This window comes from Anabrus simplex, chromosome 2 (assembly GCF_040414725.1).
Source record: "Anabrus simplex isolate iqAnaSimp1 chromosome 2, ASM4041472v1, whole genome shotgun sequence".
Classification (NCBI taxonomy): Eukaryota; Metazoa; Arthropoda; class Insecta; order Orthoptera; family Tettigoniidae; genus Anabrus; species Anabrus simplex.
This window is the reverse complement of record NC_090266.1, coordinates 984,729,517-984,746,971: the sequence shown is the minus strand read 5'-3', so window position 1 is coordinate 984,746,971 and position 17,455 is coordinate 984,729,517. Positions and strand designations below refer to the sequence as shown.

General features: G+C 36.8%; 1 protein-coding gene across 1 annotated transcript in view; it reads right to left on the bottom strand.

Annotated features, from left to right (window-relative positions):
* The window catches only part of Pez (protein tyrosine phosphatase non-receptor pez), a 923,645-nt gene that overhangs the window by 224,667 nt on the left and 681,523 nt on the right, over positions 1 to 17,455 (bottom strand). Inside the window, exons 16-17 of the mRNA XM_068226358.1 lie at positions 15,212 to 15,336; positions 14,381 to 14,474 (exon numbers count right to left, since the gene is read on the bottom strand). Of these exons, the coding sequence (XP_068082459.1) occupies positions 14,381 to 14,474; positions 15,212 to 15,336 (219 nt within the window). The remainder of the gene's footprint in view (positions 1 to 14,380; positions 14,475 to 15,211; positions 15,337 to 17,455) is intronic.

Genomic DNA, 17,455 nt, shown 5'->3' with positions numbered 1-17,455 from the left:
AAATTGAGAAAGTCCACAAAACCAATTAACCTTTGAGAAACCTACACCAAATCCAGACTCAGAACCTCCCAATTTAGAAGAAATCAAGCAAGTAATTCAAGAATTGGAAGATAATACAGCATCAGAAGTAGATGGGATAATTGCTGAAATGTTGAAAACAGGAGGTGAGAAAAAGTCGTACGCAATTCAAGATATCATACAGAACACTTGGAATACTGAGAAAATTCCAGAAGACTGGAAATGTGCACTAATTCACCCACTCCACAAGAAAGGGGATAAATCAGACACAAACAATTACAGAGGGATTTCCTTAATATCAGTCATCTAAAAAATTTTCTCTAAAGCCCTATTGAATAGATTAGAAAAAAAACTGACCACCTGTTTGGAGAATATCAGGCAGGGTTTTGAAAAGGAAGATCATGCCCAGAACAAATCTTCAACTTAAAAACTATTTTACAAATTCGTAAAAAACAAAAAAAAAACAAACCCACAGACACAACCCTCACCCTGGAACAACTAAAGGAGGCAGTGTGGAACAGGACAACTTGGAGAGCCAATGGTCGCATTCCAACGAACGGATGACATCATCATCAAAACAAAACAAAATAAACAATAATTACCTTTGTTGACTTCAAAAAAGCTTATCATTTAATAGACCAGCAGACTCTATTCAACATACTTGAGGAATCTCAAGTTGACAGACAAAACAAGGGAATTGTTCAAACAAACTCTAACAGGCACAACAGCAAAAGTTAATTTTTTAGAAGAAATTTCAGAGCCATTTGAAATTACAACAGGGGTCAAACAAGGCAATGGAATATCACCACTACTATTCCAATCTAGTTCTGGAAAAAGTGGTTCGAGAATGGAAAAATGAAAGTAAAGAGATCAATATTGATAGACTTCTCACAAACAAAATTCACCTTGATTACCTCACCTTTGCAGATGACTTGGCAATCCTCTCCAACAACAAACAAGAAGCACTCCTGTCCATAGAAAAACTTCATGACATAGCGGCACGAACAGGTCTGTAAATTTCATGTGAAAAGACAAAGTATACGGATTTAACAACCATCCTCTTAATCACTAGATATGGGAAAATCTCCCAAGTAGATAAATTCAAATACCTAGGCAAAATTATACAAGCAAATGGGATAAATCAGCAAGCAAACAAAGAAAGAATTACAAAAAGCATACACAATTGTCTGGAGCAGATACAATAAAAAATCTATATCCCAAAATGCAAAATTATTACACTACAACACAGCTGTCAAACCAGAAGCCCTTTATGCATCAGAAAATCTGATAATTGGTGGCAGATCAGAAATAAAGAAACATTGAAAAACAATAAAGGAAAAGTCTCAGGAAAATTCTAGGACGTAAATGTGAAAATGGTATTTCGATGAAAAGGAAATTACAGGAAATCTATAACAGAAAAAATCACAGACACCATTAGAAAAAGAATATTAAAATTCTATGGTCACCAGATCAGGATAGTTAACAATAGGCTAACAAAGAAAATACTAAATCGCAGTATCTCTAAAAAATCACAATAACTGGCTTACAGAAATAAACAAAGATCTTCAGGAAATTGGTATAAATGAAGAAATCTTACAAGACAAAAAAAAAAAAAATCAGAAATCTCATAAACAAACACAAATTTGCTGATCAATCTAAAAGACAAGCTACAGGATGGACGGAAGAACGCAAAATGAAGCACAGTAAAAGGATGAAGTGACTTTGGGAAGACCAGAAGAAACGTTGTGCTAAATAAGTTCACGTGCTCCTTAGTTGGGCATAACGAATAAATTTTTTAAAAAAGTAATAATTGACGTTACTAAAATTTTTATGGTTTTCCACAGTTCTCTGAATGTCACAACTCTATACAGAATTAGATGTAAAAATACCTGTGTCCACAAAAAGTAGCCTACATATTAAATATAAATCAAATAAGTTGCTTTATGTTGCACCGACACAGATAGCTCTTATGGCAACGATGAAATACGAAAGGGCTAGAAGTGGAAAGGAAGCAGCTGTGGCCTTAATTAAGGACCATTTGTACTGGTATTATAAATTTACTCATTCGGGACAAATGTTTCAGATTCCCTATGGGAATCAACATATATATCATCTAATGGCCAAGCAGGCATCAATTTTTGGATGAGACAAAGTCTCTTAATGCATTGGCACTGCCGGTGGCTGCAAGTAGCCTACGCAGTGGCCTCCACGGTATGCACTAGCCAGCGTATTGGTAGGTGTGCTAGGTACCAACTGATGAGCCCACCCTAGCACACGAGGGCAAAACGCTGGCAACCAAGAATGAGTTAGCTGGAAAATTTATTATGTCCAATAACGGACCATTTATATTGGTATTATTAATTAAGGTACAGCAGCACAAGCATTTGTCTGGTGTGAAAAATGGCAAACCACGGAAAACCATCTTAATGGCTGCCGACAGTAGGATTCGAATCCACCATCCCCCGAAAGCAACCTCATAGCTACGTGACCCTAAACGCATGGCCAACTAGCTTGGTCGTGTTTGAAAATGTCTTTTTCTCTCATCAAAGGATTTTTTAAACCTTCATATTTTGTATAGGCTACCCGAGATGTACAGTAGTCCACTGGTTTTCTGATTAAACATTTTTTAATTTAAGCTATTACATCAGTCGGCTCACTTACTCACTGTCCATGTACACTAGTAATCTCATGATTCGATTATTGAAGTATTGTGCAATGCAACATATGAACAGAGAGAATATCGAGCGGTTCTTCCCAATATAAAACGGACAATGACTCATAGTCATAGGGTAGGCTAGATAATAATGTTATTGGCTTTACATCCCACTAACTACTTTTACAGTTTTTGGAGACGCCGAGATGCTGGAATTTAGTCCCATAGGAGTTCCTTTACATGCCAATAAATCTACCGACATGAGGCTGACGTATCTGAGCGCCTTCAAATACCACCGGACTGAGCCAGGATCGAACCTGCCAAGTTGGGGTCAGAAGGCCAGCGCCTCAGCCATCTGAGCCACTCAGCCAGGCGGGTAGGCGGGAGAGCTGAGTTTAATTAATTGCTGAATGTCAACTAGTTATAAAAATACAGTTTCGTTAAACTAATACGGTAAATACAGTAGAATAACCTAATAGCCTACATACTTACAAGCTAGATACTTTGGAATTATGTTTTGACTACCTTATTACATACATTATCATTATAGACTGTTATGCCTTTCAGCGTTCAGTCTGCAAGCCTCTGTGAATTTACTAAACGTCGCCACAATCCTCGATTTGCAACTAGTGTTGTGGCCTCATTTAGTTCTAAACCTGACTACCTTATTAACACTGCAAATAAATCCATCTATTATTTAAAGCTCCCTGTAAAAAGAGGACAGTGAATGCAAATGGGTATTATTTTCAAATGAGCTGAGTGCGAGAGTCCGTTATAGCATACGATTCTTTCAGTGTGCCGTGGATCTGTATGTACCGCTGCAGCGGAAATTCGGTTCCCCGCCAATATCCAGTGTACCGATAATGAACCGCGCGTGTGTTGTGTCTTACTGATCCATGTGCAACAGAAGTTCGGCTCCCCACCAATTTCCAGTGTACCGGTTGTGAGCCGTGAGCGCGCCACTCAGCACTCTCTGCTACGAGTCAGCTGAATCGTGTGCCATGAGCTCACCATTCCTGTGAATCGATTCACTCGGATACTGGAATGAATCGATACACTGCTTCGAATCATACACTCAGTAGCCAATACTACTGTGCTGGTGGTAGAGAGTGTGGGTGCCCATAAAGACAAATCTAACAACTGGAAGAATGTTATCATCATCATCATCATCATCATCATCATCATCATCATCATCATCCTTTCCCCTTATCTAGCTCCTGCCAGGTCTGGGCATTTATGGCACTTCTCTACTTTCCTGTCTTTTTCCACCCATCGCCATAAGATCAATCTGTGTCGATGCGACGTAAAGCCACTTGTTAATTAAAAACATACAAATCTTCTTCCACCATTCCTCCTCCATCTTCTTCTTGTTGCACTCCTCTTGATTGAATCAATCCACCTTGTTCTAGGTCTCTCTGAATCAATAAATTTGACCATTTTTGGTCCTAGATTGGTCCCTACTGACTCGGCTCATGAAAAATACCATGGTTAGTTGTTGGGTTCACCGTGTCAATATTTATTATAAAATTCGTAAGTTTACATAATTATAATGTTTTGGGAGCTGGCCCACTCTCTTCATCAGCGAACTTGACATCACAAACTAAAATTCCACATATTTTAAGATCTATTAATACTAAATTAATGCTAACATAATAAATAGTTAAAATTGCAAAATATTATTATAACACACACACATTAAAAGGTTTCCTTAATAATGCTTATCTAAATAGCACTAATAGTTGATATATTTGTCTTACTGCTGCAGAAGCATTTTAAAAGTTTGTATAAAAACCGTTGTTGATCTCTTGGATAAACTCAAAATAAAACAATTAATACCTTGGTTTTGTTTGTTGTTAAAAATTTATCTAAGATGTTCTTATCATCCACTGAATTACTTTCTACCTCATAAGATCTATTTGGAATAGGTTGCCCCTTGAACGTAACCTAGTTGTATAGTCCCATCCTATGATGGTGCTTGGCCATATATAAACACAGCAGACCAAACAGTCCCCCTGTGCCCTTGGAATGAGTAGATGTCGTTCTTATTGTAATGTACTGCAGCGATAAACACCAACTCGCTCTCCAGCCAGACACACACTACCAGCAGGTATTGCAACAAGTGAACAGCTGCAAACCGGCGGACTGACTCTCGTTCGTCGTACAGGTTCTCACAGTACACTGTTGTTGTGGAACAGTGTACAACCAGCAACACGCATTAAAATTCGCGTAACTGTCTGATGGTTTCATTCCCAATGAATGACTCGTCATAGACTCGCAACCGTCTACTTATGTTCTCTCACTTGCCATTGACATAACACTGACTCACTCATGACTGACTCAGTCTTGCCAATTTGCTCTTTATATAGGATTGAAAACAATTCTCATAGTTTCTTCTTCCAGATCCTTCCGGGCGTGTACTGATTTGTCGGTCAGCTTCCATCTTCTTTTAGAAGCTCTCTTATCATGAGCCTCAACAATTCAACTTTACAAGTCACAATCTTCTTACGTTCTATAACAACAGCCAATGAGGCTGTCAGTTGTGTAGTGATTGAAAAAAATGTGGTGATTGGGACTTAGAAGACTGTGGGGAATTTTATATGTTCATGAGTTAATTTTGTATATTCATGTGTTCATTTATTGGTTTTTTTGTTTTTATGTCTCCTGTGTGTAAAGATATCTAGAATTATTTGGTTATGACACTACTTCAAAATTATTTAATTATTGTGAAAAATTAGTCTTAAAAACATTTAAAGGTAAGATGAAATACTTGTGGGACATACGATGGCACACGTGCCAGATCGGAAAGGATGCTTCCAGGAGTTTCCAGTTGCATCAGTTTGCATCAGTTTGGAAATTTCTTGAAGCTACACGAGGTATTTTGTAAGAATTATTTTTCTGGGCCCTCATTGGCTATAATAAGACCATTTGCAATTGGCAAATGAAAGAAATGTGGGGCGCTCATTGGTTGTTTCACCATTTCGCCATTTCCGGTAGCGGCACGCTTGGCGAGAACCAAGTTCTTCCAAGCCGTCTTGTTTCTTGGACCGGCGACGGGAGAGGTTGTCTTCTCCAGGTGGCGGGCTTCTTGGCCCCTCCGATAAGGTAAGCAATTGGCTTTTTCATTTTTCTGGTAGTAACCTTCAATGTAGTGTTCAGTTTATTTCTCCTTAGCGCTGGAGCTCACCCGTTTTTCTCTCAGTCGCCAAATTTAAAATTTAAACGACTTAGCCTTTGCGGTGAGTCACATCATGTTTGTTAAGAGGCAGTTCCCTTTTCCTTTGTGTTCTTAAATTGTGTTAAAATGTAAAATGTTCAATTCCTTTTGGTTGTAAGTGTAAATCGTAATTTTTCCCCTTGGGGCTGTCTCGTAGATCTGCTTCACCTTAGGATATTCCCTTTTAGGACAGACACCTTTTTCAGAAGTGTTTTTGTTAAAGGCCGCCTCCTAAAGGTGCTCTGTACTAATATTATAATTTAAATGTTGAGTTTTCCCCTCTTTCCGTGCATATTCTATCTTACAGTGTAATGTTACTTAAATTTTGCGCCGTGAAACTTGAACATTCTGTCCGAAGTTCTTTCCTAAAATAATGTAAATTAGCATCACTGAATTTGTACACTCTGGGTAATTTTTCGTTATTATCGTTATTATTATTATTTTGCGAATTCCTGATGTAGTATTAATTGATCACTTTTGCAAGTTATGTTATTTCAATCAAAATTAAGTAAATTGTATTTAATTTGAATCACACTGATTTCGCTTCATCAGCACTGCCAATACCTTTCACCGCCCGAGTATGGTCCTAGCCACTTTCCACTATCCTTTCCTTAGCCGTCATGTTGCTTAACCTGATCGTTACTGTTTGTTTTCTGTGCTAAATATGCATATGGTTTTTGTTTATGTTTGATCGCTTCTAAACATTATAGTCTGCCTTAATTATTATTATCATGTATCATCTTGGTCATTTGTGTTAATGTGCAACCAAGGAAGGTTACAAGTTGCATTCATCACATGTTCAAGGATGAACACACTCCCTTCTCGCAAGAAGTTGTTTACTAAGCAATTTACAAGAATAACAATGTTCTCCCATGGTTACTTCAGATACTGCATCATTATATTTACAGTGAAACTCGGTTAAGAAGTTCCCGCATAAGAAGTTTTCCCACCTAAGAAGTGTGATATTCTTGGTCCCTTGATCAGTTGCATTAAGACATATGTATATTTTTCCCGTTTAAAGTGTTCTGTTGTGAATATATTTCCCGGTTAAACAGTTCAAATTTTAAAGCCCCTTGAGATAGAAAACGTCTGCTCAAAGCAGCCCATGGTTAGAACCCTCCAGTCTCCGTGCAAGTTGCACCCTGTGTTAGACCGTTCGCGCGCTCGCGGTGTGTCTCTGGCGTCACGGAACCTGTGCAGGCTTGCCAAGGCCATACGACATCATGCTATGACAACACGGCAACCAGATGCTCACTCTCACCTTGTGGAATCGAATCGAACCCATCAGTCAAAATTTTCACTCCACCGTTCCATCTAGCAGAATAGAATCGAACGGGATTCTACCGAGAACAACTACAATGGTAGTTGGTCTTATATTGTAGTTGGTCTTGATTCTACGTGGGAAACATCAAGCATGCAATGGATGGTTTGATAAAACTTTAATGCAGTAATTTGCGGGCCGCAACAGGGTGAAGTTGTTAATCGAGGTGGCCTAAACATAAATTAAAAACCGTAAAGTGTATTTGTCCACAACATTACTGTTAATCTACCACAAAATTGAATATTCTAACCTGTTTGATTTTTCATTTCCTTGCTTATTTCCTTCCAGGCATTCTCTCTTACATTGTTGCAATAATACTTATGCGTCTTGTCGTAGAGGAAATCACGTTTTTGAACTAAACTGATAAGATTTTCCGTGTCCATTATTAGTGAGGTGAACAAAAACAACTTCCCGACTCTATGCAGGAAACAGCCGACTTGCCAGCAGCAAGCTGATACACCTGCCGCCAAACAGCCGGCCGAAAGATCCCGATCGTCTACCAAGTTGAATGAATGTTGATAGGCAACTGAGTGTTGGTGGAAGGCACACAAAGGCATTGCAATACCACGTGTTGGCATAAAATTCAAAGTTATTTTTAATTTTACCTTTATACGAGCTAAACATTGTAATGTCGTGTCACTCGTAATTATTACATCGCATTATTAGAACGTAGCACAAGGATGAGGAGACATGAAATAAAATTCTCGCAGGGAAAGAAACTGTTTATGTTTAGGTGTGCTAGCATTGCTACTGCGCCTTTATCACTCCCACGTAATACCCCAGATACTTTTCCATACACTCATTTCTGCAACTTGGAACCTGTGTTTCTTTTCTTCATTACCTTTAGCATGAAAAGGATTGAAGTGGGAAAATAAACTCAATACTGGCTTGGCCATGCGGTACTTGCGAAACAGCCAGAAACTACGCCCGTTGCTGTGACAACCAGTAGGAATGCAGGGGCGATTTAGGCCTAGGTTCTAAGAATAAGTTCCCAGATTACCCATTTGCTACCGTTATTCTTGAAGCAGGTGTCGGGGGTGTGAGGAAGATAGAAAGCACACGCTAACAAACTGTAGTACATGTCTTGTCTTTGCGTCTTGTAAGCCTAAGCTACGGATTGCCAAGCATAGTGTAGCGTCATAATAAGTATGAATAGGAGTCGCGAAGTTAGTTGTACTTGAATTATCAACGTACAAACGTTTTAAGTGAAAATGAGCGGAACTCAGAGGAAAGAGATCAAGCGAAAGGCACTAACAATAAAAGACAAAGTGGAGATTATAAGGAAAGTGGAAACATCTACACTTTCCCGTGTTGCTTTGGCAAAGGAGCTGGGGATGCCGCCGTCTACTTTGAACGGCATTATAGCTAAGAAAGAAGAGATCTTTGCTTCTGCAGGGAATACTTTAGCAAATTGCAAAGAAGTTAAATCTGAAAAGTACGATGAAATAAAACAAGCTCTGCTGATATGATTTAAACAGCAGCAAAGTATAAACACACCTATCAGTGGGACTATTGTGAAGGAGAAAGCTGAAAAATTGCATGCAAATCAAGGGTACCTTCTACCGCGTCAAACAGGTGGCTGGACCACTTTAAAAATCGAGCCGGCATCGTTTACAAAACAATTTGTGGTGAACCAGAGAGAGAGAGAGTGAGTGTGTGTATGTGTGTGTGTGTGCGTGTGTATGGAGAGGAAAGGGAAGCGTGGAAGGAAATGGTTCTGTCTGCTAAAATAAGCAAACCTTGCAACGTTTTTAATCTCGATGAATTCGCACTTTTTTACCAGCTTATTCTGGATATGTCTCTAGTTTTGAAGGGAGAATCTTGCCACGGGGTAAAATTAAGTAAAATATATTTATAATACGATATGTTCAATTATTTTACTTTATCTCTAAAAATATTGTCATGATAATCAAATTTTTATATTGTGGCTTTCTGTTAGCAGCTCTTATATATTGGCCTATTTCGGTATTGTACACAAACAAGGAAATCTGTTGGCTGTGTGTTTCACATGTATTTCAAAGTACAGAATAAGTTTTTGGGCATTACCCCATTTAAGAAGTTTCCTGCTTAAGAAGTTTTTTTTGCCAGTCCCTTGAAAAACTTATTAACAGAGTTTCATTCATTCATTCATTCATTCATTTATTTATTTATTTATTTATTTATTTATTTGATAATATGAAGGTACATAGGCTAAGCCCAATTATGTTCCTTCATGACATATGGACTTTAAAGTGTAAATACATCAAACAAAAATAACAACAATAGTAACAATAACAGAAAGAAGTACAGAAGAAAACTAATAAGCAGAACATTTAAAATTAGTACTACAAATGAAAAACATAATAATAATGGCTATACATCAGCCATAGAAAATTACTAAACAAGTTGAAAAAGAACATAAACAAAAACTTATGAGTACCTAGCATTCCAGCAAAAAGGAATTTAATAATGATTTAGTAAAAAATGGCCTTTATTTGCTTATTGAACAACCTAGGGCCAGCAAATAAATCAACTTGTGCACTAATTGAATGATAAACTGACAATGCTTTGACTAGTGGTGAATTAGAGTGATGAACGCTTCTAGATCTTGGGATGTGAAATAATACTTGCTGTCATGATGTTACTTGTGGTACATGAAATGGGATGAAGGTAAGTAATTCTTGACAGTCAATATTTCCATTCAAAATTTTCCTCAATATATGTAACGAAATTATTGTTCTCCTGTTTTTCAAAGACGTGAAAATGAACAAACATCTTAAATAGTGGGTTGAAATGTCAAATGGACAAAATACATTGAAAGTTTTATAATACAAATATCTTAGAAATTTATTTTGTACAGTCACAATGCGACGTGTTTGGTCCTTATAAAGGGGGTCCCAGATTACCGATGAATATTCTAACTTGCTTCGTACTAAACGTATATACAACTTAATAATAACTTCAGGTTGAGTAAATAATTTGGAATTTCTAATAATAAAATCAAGCATCTTGTTAGACTGACCCATTACTTTAGCAATATGGCTATTAAAACTTAATTTGCTATCGAAAGTAATTCCTAGATCATTAATAGACGTTACAATTTCAAGTGTTGTTTCACCAATATATAGTATGTTGGATTTATATATTCCTTTTTCCTGGTAAATACCAGAACTTTACATTTCTTAACATTTAGGAATAATTTGTTGCTATCACACCATAATATAATATGATTAATATCCTGTTGCAAATCATTCACGTCACTGCATTTAGATATGGTCTTATATAACTTAATGTCGTCAGCAAATAACAAACAATCAGAGGAACGAACCATTCCAGGCAAATCATTAACCATAATGAGAAACAGGAGAGGACCAAGATTGGAACCTTGTGGCACACCTGAAGAACTTACAAAATCATGTGAAATTTCACTTTTACAATAAACAGATTGCTGCCTATATTTTAAATAGGAACTTAATAGTTGAAGTAATGATTTAGAAACACAAACTGATGCAGCTCTATCAAAAGAATTTTGTGGTCCACCTTATCAAAGGCCTTTTCTAGATCCATGTATATTACATCGGTTCTTCTATTTGTGTCTAATGCATTGTAAATCTTTTGAGTAAAACCCAGCAAGTTAGTAATGACAGATCTGCCGGGCATAAAGTCATGCTGACATTGTGATAGCTCTACCTTAATATGGTCGTAAATCCTAGAGTACAGTACGTGCTCATATATCTTCGCTATAGCATTAATTACTGAAACAGGGCGATAGTTTGCTATCATCTATGAGTTCCCTCCCTTTAGGATTGGAGTAATTTTTGCCATTTTCCACTTTTCCGGGAAGCAGGATGTCTTTAAAGAGAGATTGAACAAGAAGGTTAATTGAGCAACCAGTATGTCAGCACAGCCCTTGATTATGTATGGTGGAATGCCATCAGGTCCGCTGGATTTCTTGGTTTTAACTTTTTATTAATGACTGTTCTTACTTCATCTACCAGTATATGAGTGATGTTTAATTTATCAAGCCTGGGAAGAACAAAAACTTCATTCAAAGAAAGATGTTCCACATTATAAGTAAAATCCGTGTTCACATACACCGATGAGAAATACTCAGCAAACCTGTTTGCAATGTTTCCAGGTGTATAACTATTTTCATTCAGTAGAAATGTGTTGTCACATGAACGTGATTCCCGCTTACTTTTGACACATGTCCAAAACTGGCTAATATTATTCTTAACTCCATTTTCTAAATTATGAATATAAACAGCATAAGCCACATGTAATTTCCTTTTCAATTCCGACCAAATCTGTCTAAATTTCGTATCGTAATATTTCAAAAATCTCCGTTTTATAGCACATTTCTTCTTTATTTTTATGGACTGAATAATATCACGTGTGAACCAAACTGGATATTTGGATTTTTGAATAACTTTCTGCTTTGGAACGCAGTTTTCGAAACATTTGTACAGCGATGTATAAAAGAAATGAACAGCAAGATCAATATTTTTGAAAGAATACAATAAACTCCAGTTGAAGTCTCGTATGTTACAGTACAGCCGCAAAAAAGAAGCCTTTTAAAGTTGTAATATTCGCGACTAATTATCGGAGGAAATGGAACTTTTATAATGGGCGATAAAACTAAACAAAGTGAAGGGTGATGTAAGTCTTCAGATACTAATGTGAATTCGTCATGCTTCAGTTCGACTTGAATATTACCTAATACTAAATCTAATGTCCTGAAATTACAATTTTGAATATTGTTATGTGATGTTAATCCAAGATATGAGATGAACTGAAATAGACGATGACTTGTCATTGATCCTTCATTAAAGTTGTAACTGGCATTAATAACTTAAGGTATGTTGAAATCACCGACAATAAGGCAGTCAGATGTTATAAGACCCTCTAGGTTTTCAATGTAATTGAAGTATCCTTCATATACAGACAGTTTAGAAGATGGAGTAATGTACACATGAATAACTTATGAGTATGACCCTGAATGTAAAGAGTTAGAGACTCGCACCGTTGATCGTTATATTTAGAACACAGTTTGGATTTGTACCCCTTTTGGACAGGTACTAAAACTCCACCACCTCTAGTCTTCCCAGATAAAAACAGATCCCTGTAATTTCTGAACACTACATAGCGATCATCGCAGAACTCACTATCCATGATATCCTGACCCAAAAAGCTCTCTGTCAGTACAATTACATCATAATCACTACATGTAAGATTTTTAAGAAATACAGCAGTTTTTGCTCTTAGGCCACGAACATTTTGAAAATAAATTGTTAATTCATTCTCAGGCATCATCAAATATTCGTAGAAAATAATAAATATTAGAAAATAGAAGCAAATATTTACACACAAATAATTAAATAATTTCAAAGAAAATATAATAAATGTATAAGGAAATGCATGGAGATCAGAGCTTACTCAGGTCCTCATTATTACTGATGACATGTATAGGAATACCGTCTATCTTCCTAATCATGATCTTTCTACTTCTACTAACCCAGAGGTATTTATAGTCCTTTTCACGTTGCAACTGCTTTGCCATTGCAAATAAAACTCTTCTAGCTGGGGCAAGTGATTGATTGATGTAGATTGGGTTGGGAGTTGACATGCCGAGCTGAGTTGTGGATAAGGTTCGCTTGACCTTGCGCCTGGCGAGTAATTGCTCTTTATGGGTCCTTCTAATAAATTTAAGTATAATTCCAAAAGTTGGACGATTAGAGACCTTTTTTAATCGATGACAAGCATCAATCATGTCCTCCTTCAAATCTAAGTCTAAAGCCTTGCCTACATTGATGACAGTCTGCACTACATCCTCATTAGGAGACTCGGGAACACCAAATATTTCAACATTGTTAGACCTTGAATATTGCTCAAGGTCATCACACCTCATGGCAAGATTGTTTACCATGTTCTCCAGTCGCCTATTTTTGGTGACCAAATTGTCTATAATAGTTTGTTGCCTGTCTATTATTTCCTGTTGTTTACTAATAAGTTTACTGTTTTCATCCAATCTCTCATGACAAACATTAATTGAATTGCCTAGTTGTTGCTCGATGTCAGTAGTAGACTTGTTTACACTGTCCAACTTCGCTTGCATAGTTAGCAGTAATTTATAAATATCACCCACAGATGGCACCATTGTCGCATCACTATGTAAACTCATACGCCTCTTGTTAGAACACTGTTTACACCTCCATACCTGATCCTGTGACAACATATACTCCACATCCATTTCCTTAAGATTGACCCACTTGCTATGAAACCAATTACTACAGTCATTGCACTGAATCTTTTCTGTTACGTCTTGCCTAGGCACGGCCTTTGTACATTCCAGGCAGGTACTCATCGCTACACTCTTTCGATATATCGACTTGACTTGACAAAAGAGCGTGACAGTGAGGATACCCTGATACTTCAAGTTAATTAGGTTGGCAACACTGGTGTTTTAATGTTTACATACACATTACGACTATAAAACTGCACGATTAAGCAATTATATGAATATCTACCGATTTAATTTATGTATTAAATACTCCTATGCAACTTACTGCAGCAGTAGAAGCATGTCTTAGGCATCTAACTTCAATATACACCAGGAAATAACACAATTAATATGGAGCACGAACCGGCATGACCTCAGCCAAGCATGACGTCTACTTTCATACATTCATACATTAGTTATATTCATTTCTAAAGTCTGAACATTGATCTACAGACCACAGGGTTCTTACTTCAATTTCTGGTCGAGGAGTTGGATTTTAACCATATATAGTTTGTACTATTCTGCAACTCCCTGCAATACCGGGTGAGTTGGCCGTGCAGTTAGGAGCACGCAGCTGTGAGCTTGCATCCGGGAGATAGTGGGTTTGAGCCCCACTGTCGGCAGCCCTGAAAATGGTTTTCCATGGTTTCCCATTTTCACAACAGGCAAATGCTGGGGCTGTTCCTTAATTACGGCCACGGTCATTTTCTTCCCGTTCCTAGGCCTTTCCTATCCCATAATCGCCACAAGACCTCTCTATGTTGGTGTGAAGTTAAGCCAATTGTAAACAAAAAAAATCCTAGGATGATACAGGGTGTATTTGCCATGGCAAACACTATCAATCCTTATCACAGGATCTAAAAATGACAGAAACAGGTTGCTAAAGAGAGAGAGAATATGCTTATCAATACTTACAGTGATATGTGATGCATTTACATAGCCAGACTTATTTTCTTTGCTTGGAGTGAGACGAATTCGATTTTCTTCATAAGGCAGTACATCTTTGTACCTACAAAATAATAAAATACACAGTCCTGTAATGCGGCTGTTCTACTGTAGGAATAAATTAAGGTGACACTCCGGAAATAAAAAGATATTCTTACCTAATTCACGGAGTTTCATGAAACTTTGTGGGAATGTCACCTACATATAAGTTATCACGAACATTTCTTTTATATAAAATCAATAGTTTTCCAAAACAATTTTTTTCTTTTGCAATTCTTAATTCCATGTTTTACATGAAATCTATTTAATGTGTTAATGTAAATTTGTAATTAGGTAGACAATACTTCTTTCAAAAGCACTGCATATCGATTTTTCTGTACATAATTTATATAAGGATATATATATTGTACTAAAGTTTGTGTAATTTTTACGTTCTAAAATTTTGGACTTAAAAATGCCTACTACTTCAAATATTCTGCCATCAAAAGTTCCATACGCAGGTTTCTCAATATAGCTGCGATACAGATACCATACAAATTTTGTTAAATTTGGCAGAATATTATGGGAGAAAAATGGGATTTAAATAAAAAATTACAATTGGCAAACAAAGCATTATAGCAGTGATAAATTGTTTGGACTCAGCGGAATAACTTTGTGACAAGAAAAAAGAAACTCAATCCTTTCAATTTCTGTCATAAAAAAATTTCACCAAAATTACCAAAATATTGATTTTTATCTCTCCCCTAAATTACTTAAAGAGTATAAATCCACATTAACAATTATTTATATCTTTGACATTACCTGTTCCGGGAAACATTGTCTGGATGCAAAGCAGTTGAAAAATCAGCATTGGTTTTCTTCTTAGGAATTTTTTCAAACTCAAAGAAAAGCTGACTATCAACTAACTTCTTCTCTAGCAACTGACACTGTAATATCAAATAATAAAGGCATTAATGATGTTGTAAGAGTCCTTATAATGGTACAGCATAAATTAGTGGGAAGAAACTATAGTATGGAATCATGAGAAACAGAATGATTGCAAATGTTAAAACTACATATATAGGATGAACATGATATAATATACGGTACACAACACCAGTACAGATAAAAACCTGATGCGATAAATATTTCATAATTTGTTAAAACCAAGAGCATGCAATAAACAAACAAAGAGAGAAATCCAACAAATTTTGATATAAGTTATATATTTATTGAGATTTTATCAATAATTGTGTATGCTACATCTGGTTATGAAGTTTGCCAAGTTTTTAATGACAATCGTCGGAAGTCTTCTTGTGATAGCAGATTCTGAAATTAATAGTGTTTAAGCCAATGATAATTTAGAAAAGTTAGTTTCTCTCAATCATGTTAAACTGTGAACATTTTGTTCAAATACATTGAAATGTATCTGTTTAAGTAAATATGTTGAGTATTATTCCCCTTCTGCAGCAGAGAACAGCAATGTAGCGGAGTGAAACTTCTCTCACATAGAGAGGTTAATTCAAATTCTGAAAATTCTGGTTGTAAATCATGAGTGAACACGTAACTAATGAAGAATTCACAACATATTGAGTGGCTCAGTGCCACACGTGCCTAACTCACTCATTTAAAAATATGCTGTTAATGTGCTATATGTACTCCTAATAGTTGCCTTCATTAGTGCCAGACTTGCCTAATACAATCCAGTGGCTTGATTGATGCTGCCATCTGCAATTATGTTAGGGAACTATCATAACCTTCAGTTCCTGTAGTGTCAGATGTGTCTATAAACATCAAGATGGCTGAAGAGAGATGGATAGCAGAAATGCTCCTGGAGGAAAATCACAATGGCAGCGACAAGGACAGGGGTGGATCGGCAGAAATATGGGGAGTAGATAATGGAATTGTAACATTAGATATAGTTGTATGTAAATTTGCCAAAATAGTAATGGGACTGTCAAGCTGTACTGCAAATAGCAGAGTGACAAAGATGTGTGAAGGGATGAGTATATGGGCGGATATTGTTAAACGAATAATTAAATACAGGTTGAGGCTAAAGACAGGGGCAGGGGGTGAAATTCTAAGGATAGCATACCAGCACCAAATGAAACATCAAAATGAGGGTTACTGGGTGGACAGAGTGAAGAAACTACTGGATGACATAGGAATGGGGTACTAATGGGAAATAAAATAATCAAGGAATGATATGAGATTGCATAAAACGGTGGTTCAAAGAGTGAAAGACACTGAAAGACAAACAATAAGGACAGAATGTAATAGCAAGAGAACACTGGTTAAATTTTGTAAAATAAGTGAAAATATGACAGTAAGGAATGAAATGTTAACAAAAAGGAAAAATGCTTCTTTTTATATGGCGACGATGGGATAGGAAAAGCCTAGGAATGGGAAGGAAGCGGCCGTGGCCTTAATTAAGGTCAGAACAGATAAAAAGAGTAAAAATGAAGGGAGTAAGTGCCTGGTGTCAAAATGGGAAGCCACGGAAAACCATCTTCAGGGCTGCCGACAGTGGGGTTTGAACCCACTATCTCCCAGATGCGAGCTCACAGATGAGTGCCGATAACCGCACTGCCAACTCGCCTGGTAAAAAGGAAAATGAGAGGGATAATTTGGTGGCTGATTGGAGTAGGTAAGAATAAAGCTCTAAGACAAAAAATTGAGGAAAACCTTTGCATTTTATGCAATAAAGACATGGAAGTTGCTTACTTACTGAATTTTACACCACTGCTAAATTACTAAACAGAGAATGGAAGGCACCAGGAAAAACAGCAAAACTTTATAATATTATAAGAGGAATGTGCGAAAAGAAATTATAAGACGATTAAAACAGAGAAAATTCATGTAGTTAGTAATAAGAACATATATACTGTACCAGTTACGACCTGTACATGCATATTTTTTGAGAGTTAATTGTATATAATCATCATGTGTATTACTCCGTGCAAGCCTGGTTTGTTTACATTCAGCGGGACGAGCGAGCAAGCTGAGAAGAGCTGTATGGGTGACGTAGCTGCAGGGGCTAGTTATCACCCGCCTGTCATGCCACGT